The sequence below is a fragment of the Acomys russatus genome, chromosome 14 (assembly GCF_903995435.1).
Source record: "Acomys russatus chromosome 14, mAcoRus1.1, whole genome shotgun sequence".
NCBI classification, from domain to species: domain Eukaryota; kingdom Metazoa; phylum Chordata; class Mammalia; order Rodentia; family Muridae; genus Acomys; species Acomys russatus.
In genome coordinates, this window is record NC_067150.1 from 50167290 (window position 1) to 50195255 (window position 27966).

A 27966-nucleotide genomic window follows, 5' to 3' on the forward strand; every position below is an offset into this window, starting at 1 on the left:
ATAAAAGTCACTATTTTAAAATACAGAAACAAGTACTAGATCATGAATCATAAGATAACAGCTCTGATTTGGCCTGGTATCCATAATATGCATCCTAGAACTAGAATAATAACTCTAATGCTTTATCCATCTTGAAAATGATAGTAATAGTGGGAGTAACTATCAACTCTTCATTAAAAAGCCAGTGCCAGAAAAGAACTGATGTTTAAAATAGAGGCTTTTAAAAAGTAAAAAAGAACAAATATTTCATAGGTATAAAGGCAGGCAAGCAGGCAAAGGACCCTCTGGACTACACAACTTAGTTACCTAATAGAACTACTTATGACCAAGGCCTATAGTGCCATCTGGTGGTTGAATTTTTAAATGCAGAAGTAGAGAAAAATTGCCTCTAGGGCAGTGGCCTACATTTTTACACTGTATTCTTATTATACTGTGTAAAATAATTTATCCTTGTTTTTTAAATGATAAATATAAGCTCAAGAAAGTTGAATAAGCCTTTTATATTATAAACCAAAACAATCATAACATAGTTGTTTCATTTAGATTTCTTTTATTCCTTCATTGCTTGTATTCATAAATCAAGCTTAATGAAGTAACAAAACTTAGCTTCTTTTTTTTGTTGTTCATTTGTTTGTTTGTTTGAGATAGGGTTTCTTTGTGTAGCCTTTGCTGTCCTGGACTCACTTTGTAGACCAGGTGGTTGTTCATTTGTTTATTTGTTTGTTTGAGATAGGGTTTCTTTGTGTAGCCTTTGCTGTCCTGGACTCACTTTGTAGACCAGGCTGGCCTAGAACTCACAGAGATCTGCCTTCCTGAGTATTGGGATTACAGGCATGTGCCACTGTGCCTAACTCAAAACTTAACCTCTTAAAGAATCTTCTTTAATATATTTACCATATTCACCCTACCCACGGTAACTAGCTGCTCTTGTCTTCCTACAGGATATCGACTGCTGTGCCTAGATTAACGTACCTGCTGCTTCTCTAGCTTCCCGCCTTCTCTCATAACCTCGAAAAGTGCTCTCAAAATACTGCTAACTACAAACTGTTAGTACAGGCAGAGGGCACAACTGCTCAAGAGGCTACAATGGTCCATTCTCATTCGTGCCCACATTCTTGCTGGCACACTAACATTTGCTTCCAGATATGCCTCTCATTTTTAATCTCATACTAATTTCCACCAGAAGCTCTGGGTTAGGGAGGTGAGCTTTACGGTCTCACCATCCTCATACCAGACACGAAAACTGAACTCTTATGTTGTTGGGACTGTCACTGTAACTGTCTAGCCTAACCCACTTCTAGCTGCCATCATCAGATTTGTAAAATCTGAGAATTTAACAAATGGCACCGGGACACACTGGCTCCAATACAGTGTAAAAGTGAAGAGGAACGTGTATGTGGGCATTTAGGGGAGGTCTGAGGGTGTCACCTGGGTGTGACAGATTAAAAAGCCAGGCACAATTATTTGATTGGAACTGTATCTAAGGCAGATGTGTGAGTAAGACAAAGTAGAAATAGTAGCAATAGTGTGCACTGTACATAGGAATACCAGGATGCCGCTTTCTTCTGTGAACTCACATGACCTTTGCAATTACATGTCAAGGTCACCTGTAGGTAATTTGACACTGACACAGTAACTAGTTCAGGTCCATGTGCTGCTGCTGCGTCCTTCCACTCTGGGTTTGAGTTTGGGTTTTGAGAGGTTTTGTTGTTTCGCTTCTTACTTCTGTGCTGAGTGAATCTTATGAGGAAGGTGCATAGTTCTAGTGTTAGAGAGACGCTTCAGTGGCAATGTTTATCCAGCACGCATATTGGTTTGCTTTGGATTGAGCCTCTGAACTACAGTCAGTAAACAGAACACACTAGGCACAGTCCCCGCTGTGCCTGGATGCTTTCACTAAAACAGCTCTATTTGCTTTCTCCCATTATTTCAGAAACATAGAAAAAATACTAGAACTTCCATGTGTTTATATTAGGATCTAAATAACATTCGGGAAGACACACTTCAATAATCTTATTTTCTGGACTGAAAATTGGTACAAACCCTCACAATAAGCAGGGTGACCATGATCAGGCAGAGGTGTAAGAAGACGCAGGCTGCTGGCTCTGAACACACAACACTTACCTAGCAATCCCTTCCTTGGTGTAGAACACAGAATAGGTGAGATTGTCTCCATGAGGATCTGATGCAGGTGTACGCCATGTCAATTTGATGAAGCGGGTAGAGACCAGGGAGGCCACGACGTCCCGAGGAGCTGAAGGCAGTGGTCCCGTTGTGGCTGGTGCTAGATGGTCAGTAGTGGCACTGGTCAGTGAAGTGGGAGGTAATGTTGGGATGGCAACATCTTGTCATGTGCAAACATTGGGGAATATGAAGGGCAAACCACGACGGTTTTTAAAGAGAACAGAAAAACAAAAAAGAAATAAACAAAACCACGATGGGAAATAAAATAAAAAGAATGAACATAAAAAAGGCCATTAAACTGAAGGCTAACATGCAAGCCTGGGGTAACTACAGCACACTAATGGGGATATTCAAGACACATCACTGTACAACAAGCAGATTTTCTGATTTAATAAGGGTTGTGTGCAAGGAACAGGGAGGTGACAGCTGAAAGGACAGCAGTGCCCAGGTAGCTTTCTTAATACTGAAGACAGCATGCAACATCTGTCAAGCTTTGCATATAACTCTCATAGTTTGGTGGACCTCAGTATTTCTCACCTCACTAAAATATGGAAAGACCTCTCTATAATTATTATAATAAATATAATCCGCATTACATTCAACCGAGAGCCTCAGGGGACAGTCTGGGGTGGGGAGAGGGTGCATGACTTCACTGTAGAACTAGGCATGCTTTTCAGTGGCACAGTCACCTTGAATACTAAGCTCTGTTTTCTATATTGGCAATATCCAGGGAAGTGATTTTCCCCATCTTGAAAAACTACACTTCATTTGTCATTATATCAATTCATTTAACTATAACACTTTAAAACCCTGAATTAAAAATTCCAAGACCACAAAAACAATATAGGTAACTTAGGATCCTACCAGGATCTTCATCTTAATATCATTTTAAACAGCTTTGGGCATGTGGTGCTGGGTTGAAGAGAAAAAGCAGTGCAGGCACTAAGCATCCACAGCTAACCTGCTCTTCCTGAGATGGCCTATTTCTATTAGTTCTGATTTTAGAAATTTTACTCCTTGTACTCAATCTAAATCTTCCTTTTAGAGATGAAAAGTACAAGTTTAATCTCACATATCCCCCGAGAGAGGGTCTTACATTAAAAAAAAAAAAAAATACTATAAAATTCTTGGGGAAATTGGTAGAAAACAGGCAGAGAGTAAAATAATTTGTAGACTTCATTTCTTCCATATCCACCATTTGGTAGAGATTGAACTCAGGGCCTCCAGTAGGCTAGATAAGCACACTTACCTCTTAGTTTTCGATTAAGTGGTAGGGCAGTAGGGCAACAGTCTTTTAGAAGTACCTGAGCACTTTCCATATGGAACTCTGCCGAGTTATGTGAACCAGTAAATCATTACAACAATTCTGTAATCCGTCCTACCATATTGTCTCAATCTTATGGAGGACCTGGGTGGAGTAGTAAATCTAACTTTGACTTTTAGTTTAAAAGGCCTCTGAATTTAGCCAACAGGAGAATGAAAACGTAATTTTCAGTTCAGATGTCACTTACTTGTGTCACTCTAGGCAAATCACTTACTCTTTTATGCCCTCTCCTTTCTGTGTCTACCCCGATGGAAGAGTTAGTCTATTAAAATGTAAGATTATGAGATTTTTCTTCAGCCCCAAGTACATACTTTACTGAGATACATATCTTAATATGAAACAGCAATGCTCACAGAGTTATAGGACACTTCTGTTACTTAAAACACTTAGGTTTAAAATCAACCTATTTAAAGTCTTCCACAAAATTAAAATGTCTAGAAACTACTCCAAGACTTTTATGTTAATCAGTCATCACAAGCCCAAAGCCTAAGTGAAACCACAGGTGCAATTAAATTCACTGCTTGAAAAATTGTGCTGTTTTGTTCCCCTTCTGCCATCAGAATTTATTCCTGAGAGTCAAAGATATGATCTCATTCTGCTCCAAAACTCCCCACAGAGTAAGCCTGGAAACCTCAGGCCTGGGTTCACAGTCCTCCTCCGGTGGAAGCCAATCTAGTTCTCCAGCCTAGGAGGCCCTGTTGTATAATGGAACACATCTTTCATGTTGTGTTCTGGATCTTCCTGGCTCACTGCACAAGAATGAGTTTTTCAGCTTCTTTGTTCACACTGTTCCCACATCTAGGGCAACAGACACAGGCCAGTCTGGGACTGACGGCTTCACTTGACTAACATTACACATACCTGAGGCTTTTTCTGAAGATGGAAATTATTAAATTCTGTGCTGGGCATGTTGCCCTTGGTTAAGAAGACCCAATTATTCTAATTCGACACCTACTTAAATAAGTGAAGTGAGCTGTGAATAAGCACATTTAAAATTTGAGTGCAAAATGTGTGTTTTTTTCAAATTTATTATGTAAACAATGTTCTGCCTGCATGTGTACCGTAGGCCAGAAGAGGACATCAGATCTCATAGAGTTGTTATCTACCATGTGGTTATTGGGGATTGAACTCAGGCCCTTTGGAAGAGCAGTCAGTGCTCTTAACCTCAGATATCTCTCCAGCCTCTCTGTGTGAGTTTATTTCTAAACTCCTTCCTTCAAGGGAGTGTCTTGGGAAAGGTTCTCTCTCTGTACCCTTTTGTTTCCTCATGTAAAGAACTCTACTATGTTGGTACGTCCCAGGGACGTTAATGGCGAGATTGCTTAGGACTGGATGAGATCTACATGGTGCATGACTGTCAGTAGAGGCACAATTCCACACAGTGTTATGTGCCTGAAATGTTAGCAAATCTACCACAAAGAAAGGAGAGGGGCGAGGCGGGGAAACGTGGGAGCCTAGTACTAAACACCTCTAACAGGAGAAAATCCTATTTTGTTTACTAACAGAACACTTCTAAATATTAATGATAAATCCCCACCCCCAAGAACAGTAATCAGTTCTAGGCACCCTAGATTAAATACTAGCTAAGAGCCTGTATTACAGAGAGCCTAATGAAAAGAGCTTCTATGCCTGAAAACTGCTATGGTTGTTCAACCATGATAAGTAGTCCATTTCATCAGTAAGCCAACTATAAAATAACTTACAACAAGCAGAAGTGTGCAAAGTAAAAGGACTAACGTTTTCCTTTCCTGCAGAGGGCACAAGGGCCTTGTACTCCGTAGAAGCACTATGGGAACCAGGAACGTTAATGACGAAGGGGTCTTCTCAATGAGAGAAAAATCAAGTGCATTCCATTCAGAATCTAAGAGTGGAAGTTGTTAATGACCTGGCGACATTTTTGCTATCTACAGAGAAAGACCTCACCCAAATGTCTCAGAATGTTTATCCCAAACTCTTCCCTCTCTAGACCATCACCCGTTCTTAAGGGAGATGTCACATACACTGTAGTGAAGAATTAGGGAATTTTGGCTTCTTCAAAACAACAACAACAACATATGGTAAGAATGTGCTTTTGTTCTAACCCCAGGTGCAGGGACATGGGGCTGCTAGAATTAAGAGGATGGGTTACCATCAGCTTTCCCAACAGTCACACAGCATATGCCTGCTAATGCTGTGGGACAGGGTTATGGTAAGATAGGGTGGCATCCTATAGAAATAACAGATCTAAGGCATTTTAAAGAGGCCATGATTTCATATCAGATGTACTTGTTTTATGTGAAACAAATTCTAAATAATTGGGCTACTCAAAATAGGTGAAGGGTGGTACAATCTGATATAGAAGAACAAATTCAATTTGACGGTACAACTGTAGAACAATGTTGCTTAGTGGCTTTAAGAGCTTAGGGCAAAGCTGAGGAACCTGGGGAAAAGACCACCTTGTTTACAAAGATTATACAAGGCCCTGGAGAAGCCTTCACTGACTTTTTACAAAGATTGGTCTCAGCAGTAAACAAATCCATTATCAGACCCTGATGCAAGGCAGCTGTTGATAGGAACCTTGGCATTTGAAAATGTGAGAACCGAATGTAAAATAAGGTATTAGACCATTAAAGGTACAGGCAGTGCCTATGGACAAATGGGTAAGAGATATGACTGATATACTGGTTCTCACATACACCATGTTAATATCATAGGTCGAGCTATAGCTAGAGATCTCTGCTATCAAAATGCACAGTGCTTCAATTGCGGGAAACATGGTCATTTGCAAAGAGACTGTGACCAAACCAAAATCTTCAGATCTCAAAATGCCCAGTGCATTAACTGTGAGAAATACAGTACTTTTGCACTGGAAAAGTGAACAAGTTGTTTCTAAGGGCAATGGTTGAAGGAGAGATAAACCTGTTTTTGCTATGATCCCAAGTGTGGGACTAAAACCGCCTTGTGAGAACAGGTGAGGTTAATTTACTAGAAGACAAACCACCTCGTGTGGGAGCTTGATTGTTGCCAGCTAAAAAAAATCCCATGAAGAGACTCTGAAATGAGATACATAAATGAGCCCAAAACTGGAGACAGGGCCTTTAGAGACTTGAGATAGTTTTGACTGTTTATCGCTCCACTTCAAGACACTCCTACAGAGAACCACTTGAAAAAAGGCTTTGGGGCTCTGGCTCCTGCAGAAGTTCCAAGTTCTGATTATTCCAGGTTCCAACAACAACAACAAAATCCTACTAAATATGCAAAAAAAAAGTGTTCTTCAAAACTAATATCTTTATGATTTTGTTATTCTTTAATCCTCTTTTCCTATTGTTTCAGTTAATCAAGTTATAAAAAAAACCCACACACTCGATTAGTAAGTCCATAATAAAATATATTAATTAAAAAACTAAACCTACAAATGGTTTTCCTAAATCTCAAACAGAAAGAACACGTAGGCTTCCCAGGATGTGTATGCAATGCTGCAAAGGCCACCACTGGGTCTAGAAATGCAGATCCAAGAGAGATATCCAAAGTAATTTCTTACCATTGGAAATGGCCTTGGCTCAGCTCTACAGCAAAAATTAGAAACCTCTTGTTTGTCTCTTGTCAGCCAGGAAACAACTCACAGAGATTCACCTGCCTCTACCTCCTGAGTGCTGGGATTAAAAGTGTGTGCTACAACATTTAGCAGTATTGAAGATTTAATGCACACCACTGTGGGCAGTGCTGCTCTAGACTTGGCCACAGATAAACCTCTTACTCTATCTCCCAAAACTCAATGTTATAAAATAACTGGAGTTTGCGGTCCTTTGCCCTCAGGGACAGTAGGGATGATCTTGAGAAAGACTGATTTCCCAAAGATTTATTATGCATCCAGGAATTATAGATGAAGATTCCAAAGGAGAAATTAAAATGATGGCGTATGTAAAAGGAGAGATGCAATTTAACACAGGTGATAGGATCGCTTAGCTGCTGCTGTTTCCCAACATCAAAGGTAAAGCTTCTCCAGTAGAAAAAAACCGGAGGGTTTGGAATTATTGGAAAAAAGGTGATTCTGGCAAACAGTTGTTAATGATCAGAGGCCAAAATTAAAATTGCAAGGTGATAGTACTGAAATAAAACATTTGATGGATATAAGAGACGATGTAACTATCATTTCACAAAAAAATATTGAGAATTCAAAATGACCACTTCAAAAGGTTTATACCTGGTTTCTCGGAATTGGAAAGTCATTTCAAATAAAAGAAAATGTGTAATGGGTTAAATATGTGGGACTGGAAGGTTAAATAGGAAAGTTAAGGCCTTATGTGGTTGACATACCCACAAATTTATGAGGAAAGTCTCTTTAACAACAGTAGGGTACTCAGAATAATATTCCTACAATACCAGAGATAGTTCATAATGAAATAAGGGGTGAAATAATAAATGTTCCTGGGGAAGGTGTTGATAGAGGTCATCACAAACTGTCCAATTACAGGAAAGGCTTATGAAACAAAACAACAATAAACCCAGATATAGAATCACTAGCGCTCAGCTAACTAAATTTTTTTAATGCTAATAAGAAACAGTAGCCTCTTAGAAACACTGTGGAATTAAATGTCTATCTATAAGGATGTGTTAACATTAGAATGGAGGGAAAGTTTTGTACTGGGCATGTAGAATTGGTTATATTTCCACAGGAAATGAAAAGCTGTGGATACCATCAGAACAGAAAAAAGATTAGAACTGAACAGGAGAGGTCACCTGAAAACCTTGGCCACTGACCCAAAAAGCACTTATTTGATTACAAATGTCCCTGTTTACAATTTCCTGAGACACGTAGCACAATTAACGGCTTAAAAACAGAAGAGGGGATGTAGTGAGAATTCTGGAATTTTGGTGTTTTTTTTTTTTTTTTTTTAAATAACACAAAAATGCTGTAAGAATGTGCTTTTGTTTTAATCTCAGGTGTCAGGAATGTGGGGCTGCTTTGGGCTGTCTGCAGCAGCTGACCTCCATTTGCCTCATGCTCTAGCAGACGCATGGTTTTGCCAGATGCAGATCTTGTCATTTGACATTTGGAATTCTGGGAACTTGTCACAGGGTATATAAATGCTAGGGCCCAGAAAGGGGGGATAGGTGGTTGTTGGTCATTTAGGGAAATTGGCTTCAGTTGTTAGTAGCCATGTTCAAAAAATAAACAAAGGGGAAGAAACTAGATTTGGATATTTTCCTAATCCCTCTCTCACCTCTATCCTTGTTTCTCTCCTACCTAGTGTTAGGGGGGTGAAGCTGGGGTAGGGAGTTGGGGGAATAAAGAATGAGAAAAAGAAGAACCCATAAAGCAGCAAACGTCAACTACAATGTACTTTATGGCCTGCTGACTTCTATTCTGATGGTCATTGACCACACTAGATTCTAGGCCTTTAGCTACCTAACCCACCCTTACGGTCACATGTACTTTGTAAGGAAGTGTGTATGTAACCTCACCTCAAGCATTATAGAGCACTTGGAATTGGACTGATTGTTTCCTGGAAACCTTTAGCCAGTTGTACTGTATTTTAAATATGCTGACAATGAGCCACCTGGCATTAGACTCCTAGAAGTCTGATCCAGGTTGATGAAGTCAATTGGTTTTCATTCCCATCTCTTTGTGTGGTTGCGTCCCTGTCTGACACCTACAGGGACCCCTCCCTTTCCATCAGAATATTTCTAGTAGAATACAGATGTTATCTTCATATCTTCCAAAATATTTCTTGGATTTCCTTTCTTCCTTGCCTTAAACCCTTTCCCTTTCTCCCTTTCCTCCACTTACCAAGAGTCATGAGGTGAGCAAGCTCTGACACACTCTCCCTGTAATTCACGGCCATAGCCCAAAGCAACAGAGATAAAAGACCATGAACTAAAACTCAAGTATGAGCAAAGACTAATTTTCTCCTTTCCAATAGTTTACCCTAGGTAGTCTATCACAGCAATGGAAAGCTGATTAATACAGATGTCTTTATATTTACACACAGAAAGAAATGGAATAATGCCAAACATGCTGCTTTGCAAACTTTTGTATAGCACATGGCTTGAAGAGGCTGTCACATCTGTATAAAAACAAACTTCAACATTCTCAGTTGCTACAAAGTATTTCCAAGCATAGAATCACTTTTATAATTCCTTACATAGATTGTTTGGTTAATTGGTTTTTTGGTTAGTTAGTTTTATTTTTCGAGACAGGGTTTCTCTGTGTAGCCCTGGCTGTCCTGGAACTCACTCTGTAGATAAGGATAGCCTTGAACTCAGAGATTCACTTGTCTCTGCCTCCCATGTGCTGGGATTAAAAGTATGTGCCACCATGCCTGGTTTAAGAACTACTCACAAATAATAAACTGTTGTGGGGTCCACTTAAATCCAACATAACTCAAACACCAGGTCAATGCAGGTAACAAAAATTAACTGTAATCAAGCCACAGGGCTGCAGAACAGACTCGGAGCTGAACTATAACCCTGAAGTGACGTTGTACAGCATGTTTAAAGGATGAAACCATAAAGCAAGGGGCAGTGGGGATGGGTGTAGCATTACCCAATCATATTTTGACATAAGGAGGTTGAACTAGAGAGTTTTCATCAATCAGGATATGATTAGGTTCCTAGGCCTAGGAACACGAACTTAGTTTGACTCTGTCATCAAGATGGAGAGGTTGTCTTTGAGATGTCTTGACTCAGAAACTGTCTCCTTATAAGCTGTCCCTGAGATATTTGGATTCAGACAACTGTTTCCTTACAACAGAAGCTGTTCAGCTATTGGAAAGTCCCCTGCTCCCCCAGGGTCTGGGATCTTGAACATAAGTTTCTCCCTATGATTAAATGGAGTCTGAAAACAAAATGCTAGTACTTAGAATAAGTTTGCTTGTTCCCAACGAAACAAGACAGCATAAATTTCATTAAAGTATTTTAAGTAAATAAAACCATATTAAGAAATAAGGCAGATAAGAGGAAAGCAAATTTAATGGAGGAAATGCTGGGACTGTAAGAACTTCAAAGGGGCAGACTAACAACACACAAAATCAACTGATCTTGCGGAACTGTCAGTACATCTGGAAGTAGGGATGACAGTCTAAGAGGAAGCACACAGACGCCTATATAAGAAGCTTTGAAATTTCAAAATCCTCCAGAACATTTATACTTAGGTAACTGGAGGAGATCTGGGGTTAGAGGTGACTACAGAAAGATTAAAAGTGGAGGCAGAATGGAAGATACCACTTAATTCACACCATCAAGGTTAAGATGACCAAACAGCCAGGCACACTGATAAACACCATGAACCCCTGACACAGAGGCACTGAAAGGTCACTTCCCATTTGTACTTCTTGTACATTCAGAGATATTTACTATAAAATATAATCCATCTAGTTAAGTGAAAAAAACTTCAACTAAATTAAGAAAGTAGAAGTTATGACCCCGAGAATGTGGTTTACAGAGAGGCAAAATGTGAATAAGAATAAATATAATGAACTTTTCCTACTGTCTAATGAGAGGAAAGATTAGATTAACCCTAAGAGTGTTGAGGGAGAAAATTTTGTCTAAATATGTCAAAATTGCAAGAGTTGCTGAATAATAAATCAGAAAGAAACATATTGAGATAGAGGAAATAATGTTAGTAAGTAAAAAAGTTATTTAAAGTTGATAATTATCAAAGAAAATGGCAATAAAAAATTTGAAAATGATACAGAAATATATGGCAAACAATGTAATTAAGAGAAAAAAATTACAATCAGTATTAGACTAAGGAGAATTGAAAGCAAAAGGACTGACCAGGAGAAAAACAAGTGTTTCCTGATGTTAAGAACAATATGTATTTCCTTGGTTGTGAGACACACTTTCTCATATTTTAACATCTGGAAGGTTGTATCTTAGAATTCCCCAGTGTCTTAGATTTTATGAACTAGTCATCCACCAGGGAGGCAAGTCACATCTCCTACACTAACAACACAGCTTCTGAATATATAAAGCAGCAAGCAGTAGCTCAGGCACTGACACATCATTAGAAAGTTCCTGAAGCAGACAAGTGGACAAAAATTAGGTAAGGCTCTATAGAATGTGAAAACATAACTGACAAGTTTGGTTTAATAGATATTCATAAACAATTATATCTACATAACATCCACAGAGCTTTCATCAAACACTGAGTATGTATTAGATCATGAAAAGATCTCAAACTCTGATGAGTTGGAAGATGCAAAGCTATTAGTTCAATTAAGGAAACTGTTTAAGGAGCACGGAGATGATGTATCAGTAAATCTAACAATTTTCCAGCAGTCTGAGGCTCAACTAAGTTGTTATTTGTGAACTTGGTACCCAGTCTCAATGGCTACAAAAGATTAACACACTTCCCAAATGAAGGAATTCAAGACTAACACAGTACTTACAATGCGCTTTGTACAACTGGCAAATAGCCAGAAGACTGTGCAGCGGATATAACATGACCAGGAACTCAGCTGTGTATTCTGAATACTTGCTTTCAGTGCAGGGAACAGAACTGTAAGGATCAACTCACAGATTTACAGCTCCTTCTCTAAAGAACTAACTCTTCACTGGCTGAGAAGTAACCTTCTGACCTCGGGACACACTCTGGTTATTTCTACTCTTGTTATGTGTATGCTCTTGCAGTGAACTGCTAGTTTAAACAATTGAAGGAAGTTATAAAATAAAATACTCCTCCCCTTCTCTGTGCAGGAGGGGTGTTTCAGTACCATGGAAGTCAGCTGACTTTTTCCTGACATTTTAAAAGGTGTGTCAGATGTTAGTGACGCACCTACCTCAGCAATGAGCCCCACAAAAAGACAGCTTTTTTTTCCACTCTAAACCAAAACGCTGTCTCCTAGATAACATCTCAATACCCCAGAGAACATAAGACAAAATGTGTAAAAATATTTCTATTCATTACCCAATTTGACCAACAAAAAGAAAACTTTGATTTTGTTTCAATGAGCTTAATGATTTACATTAAACTCCAATCATGACAAAATTTCATGAAATTTGAAATCTGAAAGAACATTAACATTTTTAAGATTCAGCTCCAGAAACCAAATCCTCGCTGTTCTTTTAATCTCTTCATATTATGTATTAAAAAAAATATCAAGGAGTCCTAATAAGAGCTTTTACAAAACTACTTTAATGTACTAAGATTTCTGAATATGAACTGAAGAGAACCCAAAACCTAGAAAGAAAGAAAAAAGTCACCACCCAACCCAGAATACAAGTAAAAAGCCTTCACTTTTACTTTACTAGTTGGCTTGCATAATGCTCAGGTACACACTGCATAAAGGGACCAGACAGTAACGCTGGTGCCAAAAAAAGCCTGCTTTAAATATAATGTACACGTCTAAAGCATTAGGACAACATTACAGTTCTTATGAGGCAAATATAGCATCAAAGTGATAATATTTTAAAATTTTCTCAACTGCATTTTAAATTATACTTATTTTGGGTAATCTCATAAACATATATCAATTGGAAGATAGTCTCAACACTAACACTCTAAATCTAAAATGAAAAATACAATGATCTAGGATTGATACCACGTGAGATCAAATCTTTTAGCATCCAGATTGTCAGTGATGCCTTTCCAACTCAAATGATATTCTGCCAATTATGACATTAGTGTATAATTTAGCATCTTTTAAATATAGCTTCCAATTAAATAATATTCATACATACTATCCTTTTGTTATCTTAGCTCTGCAAAACATATTCCTTCTTAGTAACAAAATATTTAAGTTTGCTCTCTGAAAATTTCTAAGTGCATCTTTGAGTCTGGATAAGTCATCTACAGGGCTTCTTCAATTTTGCTACCAAATATCATAAATAATTATTGGCCTCATAAGTTCTAGTCATAAAATCTATGAGTTTTGCAAAGATGAAATTCATGTTGAACATTAAATAAACTATGTATACTTTCAATGTGTCAACCTTACCAAAGGAACCTAAAACTAGCATACATTATATTACAGCTCAAGCATAATGACTACAACCTTTCCTAACCCCAAAGGACTAAGGATTATGATCTTGGATTTATAAAGCTCCTCTCCATGATACTAATTCAGTAAATCAGAGATCTGGTTCTATCTTCTTTTGTAGGGACATTTACCAAATGCTTAACAAATTGTTACTAGGTAAAAGTCTTTAACCACACAAAGAAATGTTCTTGATACTACTCAGTTGAGAGCTTTAAATACCACATGTAATTGGTATTTACCACATGTCTCAATGGAAAAGAAAAAGAAAAAGAATATACGTTCCTGTCCGGAGCAGTCTAGAAAGTGGTCGAACCCCTACTCTGATCTACCCAACGGACAGGACATTCTCCACAGTTATGTGGAATAGTGGGGACCCTGACATGAGCTCTGATGCTCCATATCTGACCACCTCCCCTTGGTGGGGAGGCCTGGTGGCACTCAAAGAAAGAATAAGCAGGCTACCAAGATAAGACTTGATAGCCTATGACCATATAGTGGAGGAGGAAGTCCCCCTCGGTCATAGACCTAGGGGAGGGGAATAGGGTGAAAAGGGGAGGGAGGGAGGAATGGGAGGATACAAGTGTTGGGATAACAATTAAGTTGTAATCTGAACAAATTAATAAAATTTTAAAAAGATGTTAAAATTTTTAAAAAAGAAAAAGAATATAACTTGGACATTGTACTGGCTAGTTTTATAGCTAGTTAGTAGAGAAAAGGGAGCCTCAATTGAGAAAATACTTCCTTAAGATTGGACTATAGGCAAGCCTATTGGGCATTTTCTTAGTTACTGATGAGGGAGGGCACAGCCCATTGTGGATAGGGCCACCTGTAGGCTGGTGGTCCTCAGTTCTATAAGAAAGAAGATGGAGCAAACCATGGGAAGCTAGCTAGTAAGTTGTGCTCTTCCACGGCTTCTGCATCAGCTCGTGCCTCAAGGTTCCTGCCCTGTGAGTTCCTACTCTCACTGCTTTTGACGGTGAGCTGTTATACAGAGTTAAAGTGTGCAAAATAAACCCTTTCCTCAAGTTGCTTTTGGTCACAGTGTTTCATCACAGCAACAGTAACCCTAACTAAGACAGGTATTTTCCATACATAGGTCCTCTTATTCTTTTTAATATGTTTTAAGTATTTTTTATTGGTTGTATTTATTTATTTGGTCATTTTCAAATTTATGCTAGCTTAAATAATACGAATCTTTAAATGCCCGGCAATTATAGCTTCAAAATAAATGATTATTAACAGATTGTTGAAACATATGCTAAATTCTTTCTTTTCCCTTAGGTGAGGCTCTATGTGTCCTCGGCTGGCCTCAAACACGCAATCCTATTGCCTTTGTCTCCTAAGTGCTGGGGTTGTAAGATGGTGCCATCACACCCAGGTAAATAATAACTTATTCTTCAGCTGCACATTTAAAAAAGGTATGTTGTTAATAAGAACTCAAAAACAAACAAACAAACAAAACCCAACCAAAACACATCTCACTGTCTTGTAATAGAGTTCTATAGAAAAAAAAAAACTGTAAGCATGTTCATAAAATACTGGGAAATGTAAAAATCAGAAAAACATTATTTCTGTAACTAAAACATGTATTTATGTGCACATAAAAGAACACATAAACTCCTTTGAATCTTTCAGGTCTCAGCTTGTGTATCACCAATTTAACAAGGCCCTCTCTTTAAAATATCTATTTAATGTACTTCCCATTCTATCCTCAGAAAGTTCCTCCCGCCTATGTTATAAGTGAACAGACAGGTATTTTACTACATGTGTGTCTGTGCACCACATACATGAAGTGCCCAGGGAGGCCAAAAGGTGTCTGATCGCCTGGGACTACAGTTACAGGCTATGAGCTGCTATGTGGGCACTGAGAAAAGCAGGTTCCTCTGGAAGAACAGCCAATTCATTTAACCGCTGAGCCATTTCTTAAAAGACCCCATTTTAAAAGACAAGGGCTCATACAGTAGCTCAGGCTGTCCTAGAGCTTGCTGTGCAGTTCTAGCTAGCCTTGAATTTATGGCACTCTTCTGCCACCAGCTCTCAAGTGCTAGGATTAAAACACATGCCCCCCCCCCAATAACTGTTTATGTATGCGTGGTGGCAGTGGCATGTATGCAAGTATGTCTGTGTGTGGCTCGACTTCATGTTGAGTGTCTTCTATTACTGTCCACATATTTTTTTGACATGGTCTCTCAATAAACCTGGTGTTTGCTGATTTGGCTGAATTGGCTACTAGTAAGCTCCAGAAATTCCGTTTTGGCTTTTCCAGCACTGAGATTACAGAGACACATCACCACACTAGCTTTTTATGTGGGTGTTAGGGATCTGAATTTATGTCCTCACGTTTGTATGGCAAGTACATTACTGAATGAGAAATTTCCAGACCTAGAACACCAATAATTCTTTATCGGAGAATATTGGCTATTTGTCTTATTGGTGGAAGAAATTAATAGTACATAATGAAAACAACTCAGAGAAAGCAAGATTTGCTTTAGCTCAGTTTCATGGCAGAAAAGGTATAGCAGCTGAGAGCCCAGGTGGAAGGGGATCTTACGATCATTCCCTCGTATCTTAGGCTGGCTACAGCTCTAGTGAGGGTACCAAATCCCTCTATCTACCAGCCTTTCCCCACGTCTGAAAGTCCCACAACTTCCCAAAAGGATGACACTAGGTTAAGACAAGTGTTCAAACACATGTGCCTGTGGAGGCTGATTCTACAATCAATCCACAACATAAAGCATTCTTTTTATTTCATTTAAGCAGACACAAAAGCTTTAAATATTTTGTTTTTATTTTAGTTGCTTGATATCTCTCTATTCTAACAGATAAACGTTTTATGAGGGCAGAAGACCATGCCTGCTTCCTGGCTATTTAAACCTTACCCCTTAGCACAACCCCGTACTTCTGTAAGGTATATGGGATTTTATCACACATATTTACTGAATTACTTTGTAACAAACTACACTTGTTAACAAGAGCTAGCTCTAGAAAGTGAGACCAGGGAAGGACTAACAGTACATTTACTTTTTTTATAAGTCACTTACATGGTCTTATTTTTGACAATGAACATGTGTTAGGCCTTTTTAAAAATAATGCAAGTTTAGTTTTAACTAGACATTTCAGATGCCTTTCAATCTAGTCAGAAAAGATTATTTTTTTCCATTTTAAATAATATAAATATATTAAGTAGATTTTTTAAAAAGTTCTACTTAAAGACAGCTTTAAAATTTGCTTCATAAAGTTAGTTTTTTAACTTTATTTTCATCTGAGGGGCCGAAGAGAGCTTAGTGTTAAAAGCAGGCAAAAACACTCATAAAATTAAATAGATAAAATCACATCTGACATTAAACATATACTCCTAAAATAATTACATTTAATGGGGTATTTGAAGTAATAAAGTAAAATACAAATAATAATCACCTAATTTAATTCCTTCATTTTACAGAAAACAAAAAGCACAGAATTACAGAATTTGACCCAATCAGTAAGTCAGGAACAGAGGAAACATTGGCATTAGATACACCTGTAATCTTAAGACAGCTCCTAGACATGAGGTGGGGGTGGTGGTACCTGACTAATCCTAGCACTCGGGAATGTGCGGCAAAAGAAATGCTGTGAATCTGAGGCTAGTATAGGGTAGGCAGTGAGTTCCTAGATACAGTAATCACAATTGAGTCAAATTATATCAGTTATCTAGAGTGAAACTTTAAATTATAATCACTAGAACAAAAGTAAAATAATAAATTAGAATTAACCCTTTGATCAACATTAACTAACCTTTGCAAGTAGTGTTTTAGATTTAAAATATTCCACTAATGACTAATAATTTCTTGTTACTTCGCCAACTTTTAATCATGCCAAGCTATTAGTCATTTTCTCCAAAACATCTGTCATTTTGTAACCTCAGAACTATATGGAATTTTTGACAAGTGCTTCACTAAAATAAAGTGGAAAAAAAACCCCCACTCATAATGCTCAGTATGTAGCAGCCATTATACCAGTAATGTGTTGCTAAAGTGTGAATTTCCTTTACGATAAACAAGCTCATTTTATTTCCTTTTCATCAGCCTTTCTTCCCTCCTGCAACATTGCCAATGATCAGACCTGTGGACAGGATATACATTTAAAAAGCCATAAAGTACAGGATAACTATGCTATAATCCACAACCCAAAGAAACCAAGAAAGGCCCAAGGGAGGATGCTTGAATCTCACCCAGAAATAAAATAGACAACTGAAGCAGATAGATAGAACTGGGTGGGAGAGGCCTGGAGAGGGTTGCAGGGGTAGCGAACAGCTGTGTGTGTTGGGGGATGGGAGGGAGAACAAAAATCAGTGGGTGGGTATCACTGGGACAGGGGAGGCCTCCCAGGAGTCTATGGGGGTGACCCTAGCTTAAGACTCCTAGCATCGGGGGTTAAGGAGCCTGAAGTCACCACCTCCTGTAGCCAGTGGATGGGGACACCAACCCACCCATAAAACCTTCAATCCAAAATATGTCTTGCCTACTTTAGGATAAAGATGGAGCACAGATTGAGGGAATGTCAAACCAATGACTGGCTCAACTTGAAACCCACCCCACGAGAGCGCGCCAATCCCTGTCACTATTATTGATACTCTGCTATGATTGCAGACAGGAGTCTAGCATAACTGTCTTCTGAGAGGCTTCATCCAGCAGCTGATGGAAACAGATGCAGAGACCCACAGCCAAAGAGGCCAAGCTTGGGGAGTTTTGTCGAAGAGTGGGAGAAGAACTGAGGGAGCTGGAGGGGTCAAGGACACCACAAGAAGACCTACAGTATCAACTAACCTGGGTCCAAGAGGGCTCACAGAGACTAAACCACCAACCAGAGAACACACATGGGTTGGACCTAGACCCCCTACACTTTTGTAGTAGGCTGCAATTTGGTCAACAAGTGGGTCCCCTAGCAATGGGAGTAGGGGCTGTCTCTGATTTTGTTGCCTGACTTTGGATCCCTTTCCCCTAGCCGGGCTGCCTTGTTAGGCCTCAGCTGGAGAGGATGTGCTTAGTCCTGCTTCAGCCTGAGACGCAAGGGTGGGTTGGTACCCCTTGAAGGCTTCCCCTTCTCCAAGAAGAAAGAGGGGGTGAGACAAGAGAGTGAGACTAGGAGAGAAGGGAGGGGGCTGAGATCACACTGTAAAGTGATTAAATAAAGAAATAAAGGAAAAAAAAACAAAGAACATCTCACTGGTTACCTTCACTCTGCTACTCCAGGCTGTACCAAACCAGGACATTAACTGCAGTCTCTACTTCTCCCGAGAGTTCTTTATGAATTCGCAGTACATTTCCTCCTACATCTGTCTTTTTGCTCCTATCCTGTTTTCATCCTTTTACACCTCTTTTGTCTTTTTCTTTCATCTACTCCAACTTTTTTCTTTTAAAAAGTCTTAAATGAAATAGACTTTCACCAGTGAGAAATATCGTAGAATCACAAACTATTAACATTTGTGAGGAAGTCTGGTAGTTGGCAAACATTTTCTATAAAGGCAAGAGAGTATTTTGGGTTTTACAGGCCATTTGGTCTCTCTACAAACTACTGACTTTTGTCATTACAATATGAAACGACCCCAAACAAGATATAGATAAACTCTTAACAAATGTATATGTTTATGTTTCAATGAAAAAGACAGAAAATGGGATGGATCCAGCGTATGAGGTACACTTTGCCAACCTTACTCTAGTCCATTCTTGAAATTTTCCTTTTAAAATATTAATTAGTCTGCTAAAAGCAAATGAGTGTAAAAAAAAACCCCACACAAACAAGAAGGATACAGGGTGAGGGGTTTGGGAATTGCTATATACTACAGTATATCCTGGGGAGTCACAATACTACTGAGTGCAAAGGTAAAGCAGCTCCACAGTAGGCTAGTTTTCATCATTCCACCTTCATGCTGCCCAAGCCTCTGCCTATATCCTGCCAAACCAGCGGACATCAATGGGGGCTGCCGGAATCTTCTCTCCTTCATGCAACACAATACCATTCTCCTCGAAAAGAGACTAGCTGTGGGTGCTGACCTTCCACTGATGATGTTATTATTAGCAGAAGGTCCTCAGTATTATGTGTCTGGTGCCTTTTCTATGCTTCAAAAATGCCAGAAAGGTTGAAAAAAAAAAAAACAACCTTATAGATTATGCAAAAGTTCATCCAGCAATCTGAAAACACTAAAAAAAAAATCATTCATCAAAGTAACTAATTAATGTAAAATTTGGGGTAAGGGAATGCTTAAGTGTGTTTGTATAGTTTTTAAATTCAAGTTTGATCTATGTAGCTTTGCATCTTTTCTACTTGAAAGTCTATGCTGAGATTTTTTTCATCTCATTAAAAAGTGTTCAAGTCACTTTTCTATCATAAAGTTGTTCTATAACTATTTTCATTTCATTCTATTGGCCAACATTTAAGTCATTTCCAAGTCTTTCCCTCTATCTCTACTTTTCTTTTAAAATCACTAATGCCAGTATTAGCAGTCTTTTTCTAAATCTCTGATTTCTAAGAAAATATTCCTAAAAAGTTAATGTGTTAAGTTAGTAATTTTAAGATGTAACTCTCAAAACACTTTTATTAAATAATTACAATTTCTGTAAAAGATACAAACCCACTCACATCCTATCCAACCATCGTGGAGTAACATTTGTTAAAAATAGAAAATCAATTCATTCACTAAGTTTATTGCCTTATCTTTTTCTACTATGAGTTGTATGCAGTGAATTTTCTGTTTCTGTTCTGAAAAGGTTTTCATTTCATTTTTATTTTGAAGGATTTTAAAAAACTGAATACAATTCGTTCATTGAGTTTATTACTTATCTTTTCTTACTATGAGTTATATACAATGAATTTTCTTAGTTTCTGTTCTGAAAAGGTCTTCATTTTCATTTTTGGACAATACTTTTACTAGGTATATAATTTGGGTTGCTTCCTCCACCCCCCAAAAGTCTTTACATTTTGGCCAAAGAAAAAAACCTCTGCTGTAATTTTTTTAAAAATTTAGTATTTTTATGTGTATGGGTGTCTTGTTTGCATGCATGTCTGTGCACTAGAATGTGTGCTTGGTGTCTATCGAGGCCAAAAGACGTTGTCTGATCTCCTAAAACTAGCTGTTGTGTGAGCAGCCATGTAGGTACTGAGACTTGAATGTGGGTCCTTTGGAAGAGCAGCCAGTGATCTTAACCACTGAGCCATCTCTCTAGGCCCATCTCTGTTTTCCTGCTGGTCAAGGTCTTTTGTTGCTGTTTATTTTTGAGATTATAATTTAATTATAACATTTCTCTGCTCTTCTTAAAATTCATGGCCTCTGTTTTTCACTAATTGTTATTGCATGTAAATATGTATATTCACATACAGACATATTCCTAAATACAACCTGTTGAGTCCATGTAATGCTACTTGTATATATGTTTTCAGAGCTGACCATTTTCTACTGGAAAGCCACTTGGTATGCTCTTCCCTTGGGAAGACCACCTCTCCTCATCCCAGAGTTACTTAGTTGACTATAGCTCTTTATGTAGGGTTGTAACCCATCAGGTTTGGGGGGGCGTCTATTAATTTTCCACTAAGTGATGAACAAAGCACAAAGGGCTATGTTAAGAATTAAGTATCATACCTTGGCACAGGTAAGTCTGTTCTTTGGTGAAACTATTAGAGCGAAGTTTAGCCAACAGTCAAGTATTGAGTTTCTTATAGGTGTAGACTTCAAATAGACTACTACTGTCATGTGTTTAGAGACAGAAGCCTTTCCCTAACTCCTCCCTCCCCCACCCCAGCTTTGAGCCATTCCTGGACACTATTACAAAAGGAATTTCCTACCGTGCTCATGACCTTTCTCAAGAGAGAAAGGCTTTGTGCCTTAGTGTTAGGTTCACTGCTGAGGTAGATGTAACTGTCTGTTGTCCTTGACCAGCTTCAGTTTTAGGTAGGCTGTGGTTCTTCCTATGGCAGGCTAAATCTGCTTTACACTACGCTGATCTTAGGTGAGCATGTTATTAAACACCCCTGCCCTCCTTAGTAGAAGTCCTACCTTCTAGAATTCAAAATTATATTCTGACCCTCTTTCAAGGTAGAGCTTTTTCTCTTCTATCCTTCCCCTCAACAATATTGATTATCTGCCCTTTGTTCTTCAAAAGCAGAAGGTGTGGCTCACCTAGCACCTGTATTACCTAGCATATGCAATATCCTGCATATTTCCCCGCCCCTTGCCCAGGCCCTAAAAGTGTATGTGTGTGTGTGTGTGTGTGTGTGTGTGTGTGTGTGTGTGTGTGTGTGTATCTGCCTGTCTGTCTGTCTGTCTAAGGGTTTCTTCTCACAGAAGAAGAGTTTGGTTTCTCAATTTTCTCCAGAAACATCTGAAATAAATAGGTTTTCTGTTTCTTTTCCACAGGTTTGAGGCTTATAGGAGAATCCAAGGAAACGTGAGAGACTTGTATGTACACCTCCCAAGAGGACAGAACACTCCCTTTATTTCTATACCTGAGAGACAACTTTGATCCTCCTATGCTGAATTTCTTCTCAATTAGTACTATGTGGAACACCAGGAAAATTTATCTGGAAGCAAACAAGAGCTTGCTTGGTGCCTGGTGTGTGGGTCCTTCATACATTCCAAACTAGTTCATACTTGGCCTTTAAGAATTAGTTAAAATGTAAAACTTTCTCTCTCCCTCATACTTCTGGCAACCATTTCTTGGTAAGGATAAAACAATTCATATAACCCAACATTTAGGCTGTGGGGCTGGAAAGCTTGTCCTTGAAATTTACATTACTTGGCTGCGTTATTAGCTCAGCTTTCAGACAGGCATCAGGCTTTTTACAGTGAGAGAAGCTGGCTCTTTGTTTTCATTCCTGTCCTCTTATTGAGACAGACTCTTGCTATACAGCCCAGACTGACCTTAAACTCACAATTCTTTTGCCTCGCCTCTTCACTGTATGTCCCACCATACCCAGCTTGCATAGTTCTACTTTGACATGCCTTCCTTTTCTATTTTTGCAGTTTGATTATCATTCGTTCAGCCACCAGATAAAATCTTGAGAATATCTTTGATTTTTCTGTAGTGATATTTAATTTTCAATCTGCTGACAATGTTTGAATGACATAGATCACTAATGTCTCTTTGTCAGAGTGATTTTTTTCTATTTGTTTGATACATGTAATTGTTATCTCACAACCGTGTCATAACCAGCTTGTACTCTACTGTCCACCAGAATGCCTTAGCACTGCTACACTGCTCTGATCTTTAATCATGGACATTATATCTTCTATGCTGTTTTATGTGTGTCAAAAACATGACAATAGCTCAACTAAGGTCATGTAAACCTTACATTCCTTACATATTATAAAAACCATAAAGACAGATCAGGTATTGTAAATTGTTATATTTCTTCCTTCCTTTAACTTTCCTACATAAATATTTATCTTAAAAATCAAAACCGTTGGGGTCTAGAATGATGGCTCAGAAGTAAAAAGCACTTACAGCTCTTGCAGAGCACCTGAGTGTGGCTCCCAGCACCCATACTGGGTTCCGCTGGATTCTGTGTACACACCCACATAGACACACACACACAACTAAAAGAGTAAAAGATTAATTTCTAGATAATTAAGATATTAAAAGCCAGTTATGGTGGCAAATGCCTTCTATAGTTCTAACCTTGAGAGACTGAAGTAAAAGGATCGCTTAAGCCAAGGACTGTGATACGTGGCCAACATGGTGAGACACACACTACCCTCACCCATCTCAAAGTTAAGTAAGCAGGAGCTGCAGACACACAGGTTAAGAGGATTTGATGCTCTTGCAGAGGGTCAGGTTCAGTCCCCCGCACCCACATCATGCAGCTTTAACTCCAATTTCTGGGGAATTGAAACCTAGACTCTAAGGGCACATGGTGCACATACAGACAAGCTTGCAATGACATATTCAAATAAATTAATTTTTAAACAAATAAAAAGTAAAATGGCAAAACCAGGAAAAAGACTTAGCAATCATGGGACTTATTGCTTTCTAATAATAACCCATGACTTGCCAGTGCATTGTCAGTATGATTACAACAAAATTGCCAAAGCCTTATATGGCAGAAACACAGTTGTGAGACTAACACAAATGGGTTCTGACAAACACTTGTACAGGAGTTTTTCTCTTGTTAATATCAACTTCTTTTTAACACTCTCTGAAAATGTATCTCTAAGTAATTTTATTTTTTAAATACCTTTTCCTTTTAATTTCTTAAATGTATGTGAGTGTTTGTCTGAATGTATATGCATGTGTGTGTGTGTGTGTGTGTGTGTGTGTGTGTGTGTGTGACATGTGGTACCCAAGGAGATCAGAGGAGAATATCAGATCTTCTGGAATGGAGTTACAGATGTTTGTGAGCCACCATGTGGGTGCTGGGAATCAAATCTGGGTCCTCTCAAGGAGTAGTTAGTGTTCTCAACTTCTAAGGCCCTCTGAATAATTTTAATTACAGAAATTATTTAGACTGCTGTTCTTTTTCTTGTAGTTACACCACATGCTGACTTCACCAGCCAAGCTAGCAGCCACAAGGCACTCTAGAGTAATAGTGCTTCCGACACACGCTCCTTTAGCTCATTGCTGCTGCCCTCTTACCATGCTCAAGGATTATCAGCTGGGCTCCAGCCTGTGCATTTCCAACATCATTCTCAGCAATGCATTGATAGAACCCTTCATCTGATTTCACCAGACCCAAAACTTGAAGATTATGTTCCTTCTAAGGAAAAAAAAATATATAAAATTTTATGACTGAATTGATAAACATGACATTAAAACCTCAAGGGTATGTTTTCAAAGTGAAGGAAGAAATAGTTATTAGCATAAGGGTTGCTTTAAAATTTAAAAAACAACATGTAAATAATGATAAAATAAAAATGCTAATTTCAACACAACAGATTGGTTTTTAATTTTAAATACACACAAACTACTTTTTTTTAAACATGAGATTATACATTTCAGAAACAGAAAATAGATTCCCACAAAAAAGTAATTACTTGTATGACAAATTTATAAAATGATACTGTCTTTAAAACACTATAATTACTTCTGAATTTTTTAATAAGTTTTGTGTAAAGACCTTAAGGTATGCCATTAATATTATTAAGACTTAGTTAATCCTGTTAGTAGGGTATTTATTAGATAATGATAATATTATCTACTGATAATAATATCTGCTATATACTTAACAATATAAAGTCAAAAGCAACAATGAAGAATTTTTAAATACGTTCAACACTTTTTCCCTCACACTGGGATCTGGGAGACCCACTGATTCGGTTGGGCTAGCTGGCCAGTGAGCCTCTGGGGTCCACTTGTCTCCATCTCCATAGTCTTGGCATTTCAGTTCAAGGCCTTACTTGGGTTTCTCCTGGCGACTGAGCCCTCAAGGACTTTACAGACTGAGCTATCATTTTAGTCCCACATTCAACAATATTTGCATTTACAGCTTTATTACAACTTGATACAGTCTCAGTGAGTAACCTAGACTGGCCTCAAACTCATTATCTTCTTGCCTTCACCTCCTGAGGGTTGGGATTACAGGCAAGTATCACCAGGTCTTGTTTGTATCTACTTTGAAAACTATTGATGGTGCACTCACTTTCTAAAAGGATTTTTGTTGTTATAAGTGTTAGCATGGGGTCATTCTTACTTTGAAGAGTATGTGTACGATTTATTATTTGGAGGTTAAATTTTGTATGGTTTGTTATGTAATTAACTGGTAAGTTTTTCAAGATGATTATCTTTCCATACTTCAAGAGAGAGCTGAAGATGGTGGCACATACCTTTAACCCCAGGGCTCAGGAAGCAGAGGCAGGTGAACTTCTGTAAATTCAGACCAGCCTGGTCTACATAGTGAGTTCCAGGACAGCCAGAGCTACACAGTGAGACTGTATAGGGAGGGCAGGAGGAAGGAAGAGAGTACAGCCGTGAAGGTGAGGAAGAACACACTGCATGCACTGCTGTATTTCTCAGGAAATGCTAATAGCTACAGTTAAGAGTACCAGATAGCAGGCTGTGAGCCCGGTGCAACCATCGATCTGCTATGCGACCTCACATAAACTACCAATACTTACCACAATTTTAAAGTAATCACTCGGGATAACCACGTCCCCATTCTTGACCCACTTCACAGCTGGAGTTGGCTTCCCAGTGACTTCACATTCAAATACAATGTCCATGGATTCGTGAGCATATATGTTGGCAGGTTGTTTCAAGAATTCAGGTGGCACTTTAAAATAAAAAAGACAGATATCAGTGGGGAAAAAAGGTAGCTATTCACATATCAACAAAGTTTTAGACCATAGAACTCACTTATTTGCATATATCTTTAAAATCATGTAACTATATATTATAAAATGTTAACAGCACAGTAGCTTTACAAATTAATTGCCTGATGAAATATTATTTAGTTATAAAGAAAAAATATTTTTTTTAATTCACAGGTAACTGGGCGGACCTACATTTGCCATGAGATAGGTTCCAAAAGATTGAAGTCTATGCAATAAAATAAAATCAGGAAGATTTACAAATAGTGACCATCTTTCCATATACTGGCTATTTAACTTAACCTTTAACCTAAACTTAACCTTTTTCTGAGGCTTTCATATATGATCATTATATTCACCTCATCTCTCCTCTTTACTCAACTCCTTTTGTGCTTACAGCTAACACACACACACTTTCTCAAACTCATCTCTTTTTCTATAGTTACTGTTACACATACACACATACAAACCTACATACACACATTGATCTTGCTGAGCCCATGCAGTATTGCTTGTATGTGTGTGTGTTTAGGGCTGACCACTTGGGATTGGGTAACCTATCAGAAAGCTTGTGCTTAAAGAAAATTACTTCTCAGTCTCTCTGCAGCCATCGATTGCCTGTAGTTGTTCATTAAAAAGTGCCCTTGTGAAACTCCCATTTACATTGGTATGTTGAATAGTGTTGTCACAATGGATCTTGCCTAGTGTGCGTCTAGACATAGCAGGGATGCAGCACCCATAAAATCTTAAATTTACTCTTTGTGCATAATCTATATAGGTACTCAGACATTTTTCAATCATTTGTGCTTTCAATTTTCTTATCTATAAAATGTTAAATAAACCATCACTTATGAATCAATGGCTTCTCAATTTCAAATCCACCACATTGTCTGCAGTTATAGAAATGGGCATTGCCAGCTGGTGCTTTCTTAAGATAAAGCACTGGAAGAGCATTACAAAGTACAACAGGGGCTGGAGAGACGGCTCAGAGGTTAAGAGCACTGGCTGCTCTTCCAAAGGTCCTGAGTTCAATTCCCAGCAACCACATGGTGGTTCATAACCATCTATAATGAGACCTGGTGCTCTCTTCTGGCCTGCAGGTGTACATGCAAGCAAGACTCAGTATACATAATAAATAAATAAATAAATAAATCTTTTTAAAAAGTACAACAGAATAAGGCTTAACTTTCAGGTTGGAGTGTGCACTTTCTTCCCTGTCTACACCATGGCTTCTAGAAGGTCTGTCAGAGATGTAATGATAATCACCTTGCAAAAGTTACTCTAGTTTACTCCAGCAAGTGGCTTTCTATATACCAGCTCTGCCTCACAGCGTCCCAGCAGGCAGGATCTAGAACACAGCTCTAGTTCATAATACCTCAATGGTCATCTATTTGTTCAACATCAAACAGGCTCATAGCACCCTAGGTGTGTTCATTCTCTGTTGAGAGACAACATAGCTGTTACTCAAATACAGAGCTGTTAGCCAAAGCTAGCCCAATTGAAATTGCCTGCTAGGATGCTATAGACCCTAGCTGGCTTGCAGAATGCCACCTGGGTAGGGGAGATCTCTTAAAAGTTTGAGATCCTTTTAAAAGAATTATATTGCGTTCTAGCTTCAAAATGTATTTTCTTTGTTTCAGCTCACTGAGGTTATTGTTCCTATGATTTGAAACTATCTTCTCTATCAATGGAGGAAGCCTCAACTTGTTGAATGCACAATGGTTCTTCCTGTTCTGACTTTCCTAGTAATCTTCCAGTAGTTTCTGATCATTATTTTCACACTCTTTTTTGATGACAAAAATCAGCAATTATCTCTCTTGATTTTCTATTAAAGTTTCCAATTCAGGTCAACAAGTCTTAAATGAACCTTTTTTAACTCTAACACCTGTAACTTCTTTTTCTTCTACTAAACGTCCTGTTACCAATTAACACTAACATAATTATAATTCTGTCTTATTTTATAGTTTCTTCGTCTCAGCATAACATTTTTAGCAACAATCTTTGCCAACAATATACTCCATTAGGAACATACAGTCCAAATACTATTTCGTACCTACTTTAATCACTTTCATCTTAAGCTGTACCTTTCTGTACGGCTTTACTCTGTCAACTCAATATGAATTTGGAATCATTGTTTATTATCCACTTTCAGAAAACACTTGGCAAAATTTAAATCTACACAAACAATATACATCTAATTAAGTCCAGCTTCCATCCTGGCC

The 27966-nt window shown here is 38.3% G+C and overlaps 1 protein-coding gene across 11 annotated transcripts in view; it reads right to left on the reverse strand.

Annotated features, from left to right (window-relative positions):
* The window catches only part of Neo1 (neogenin 1), a 156236-nt gene that overhangs the window by 56598 nt on the left and 71672 nt on the right, over positions 1–27966 (reverse strand). For 7 of the 11 annotated variants that reach the window (XM_051156597.1, XM_051156590.1, XM_051156600.1 and 4 more), the window contains exons 6-8: positions 25553–25707; positions 24075–24195; positions 2125–2344 (exon numbers count right to left, since the gene is read on the reverse strand). In XM_051156597.1, the coding sequence (XP_051012554.1) occupies positions 2125–2344; positions 24075–24195; positions 25553–25707 (496 nt within the window). The remainder of the gene's footprint in view (positions 1–2124; positions 2345–24074; positions 24196–25552; positions 25708–27966) is intronic. The other 4 variants (XM_051156599.1, XM_051156593.1, XM_051156595.1 and 1 more) reach the window with 1 other exon arrangement.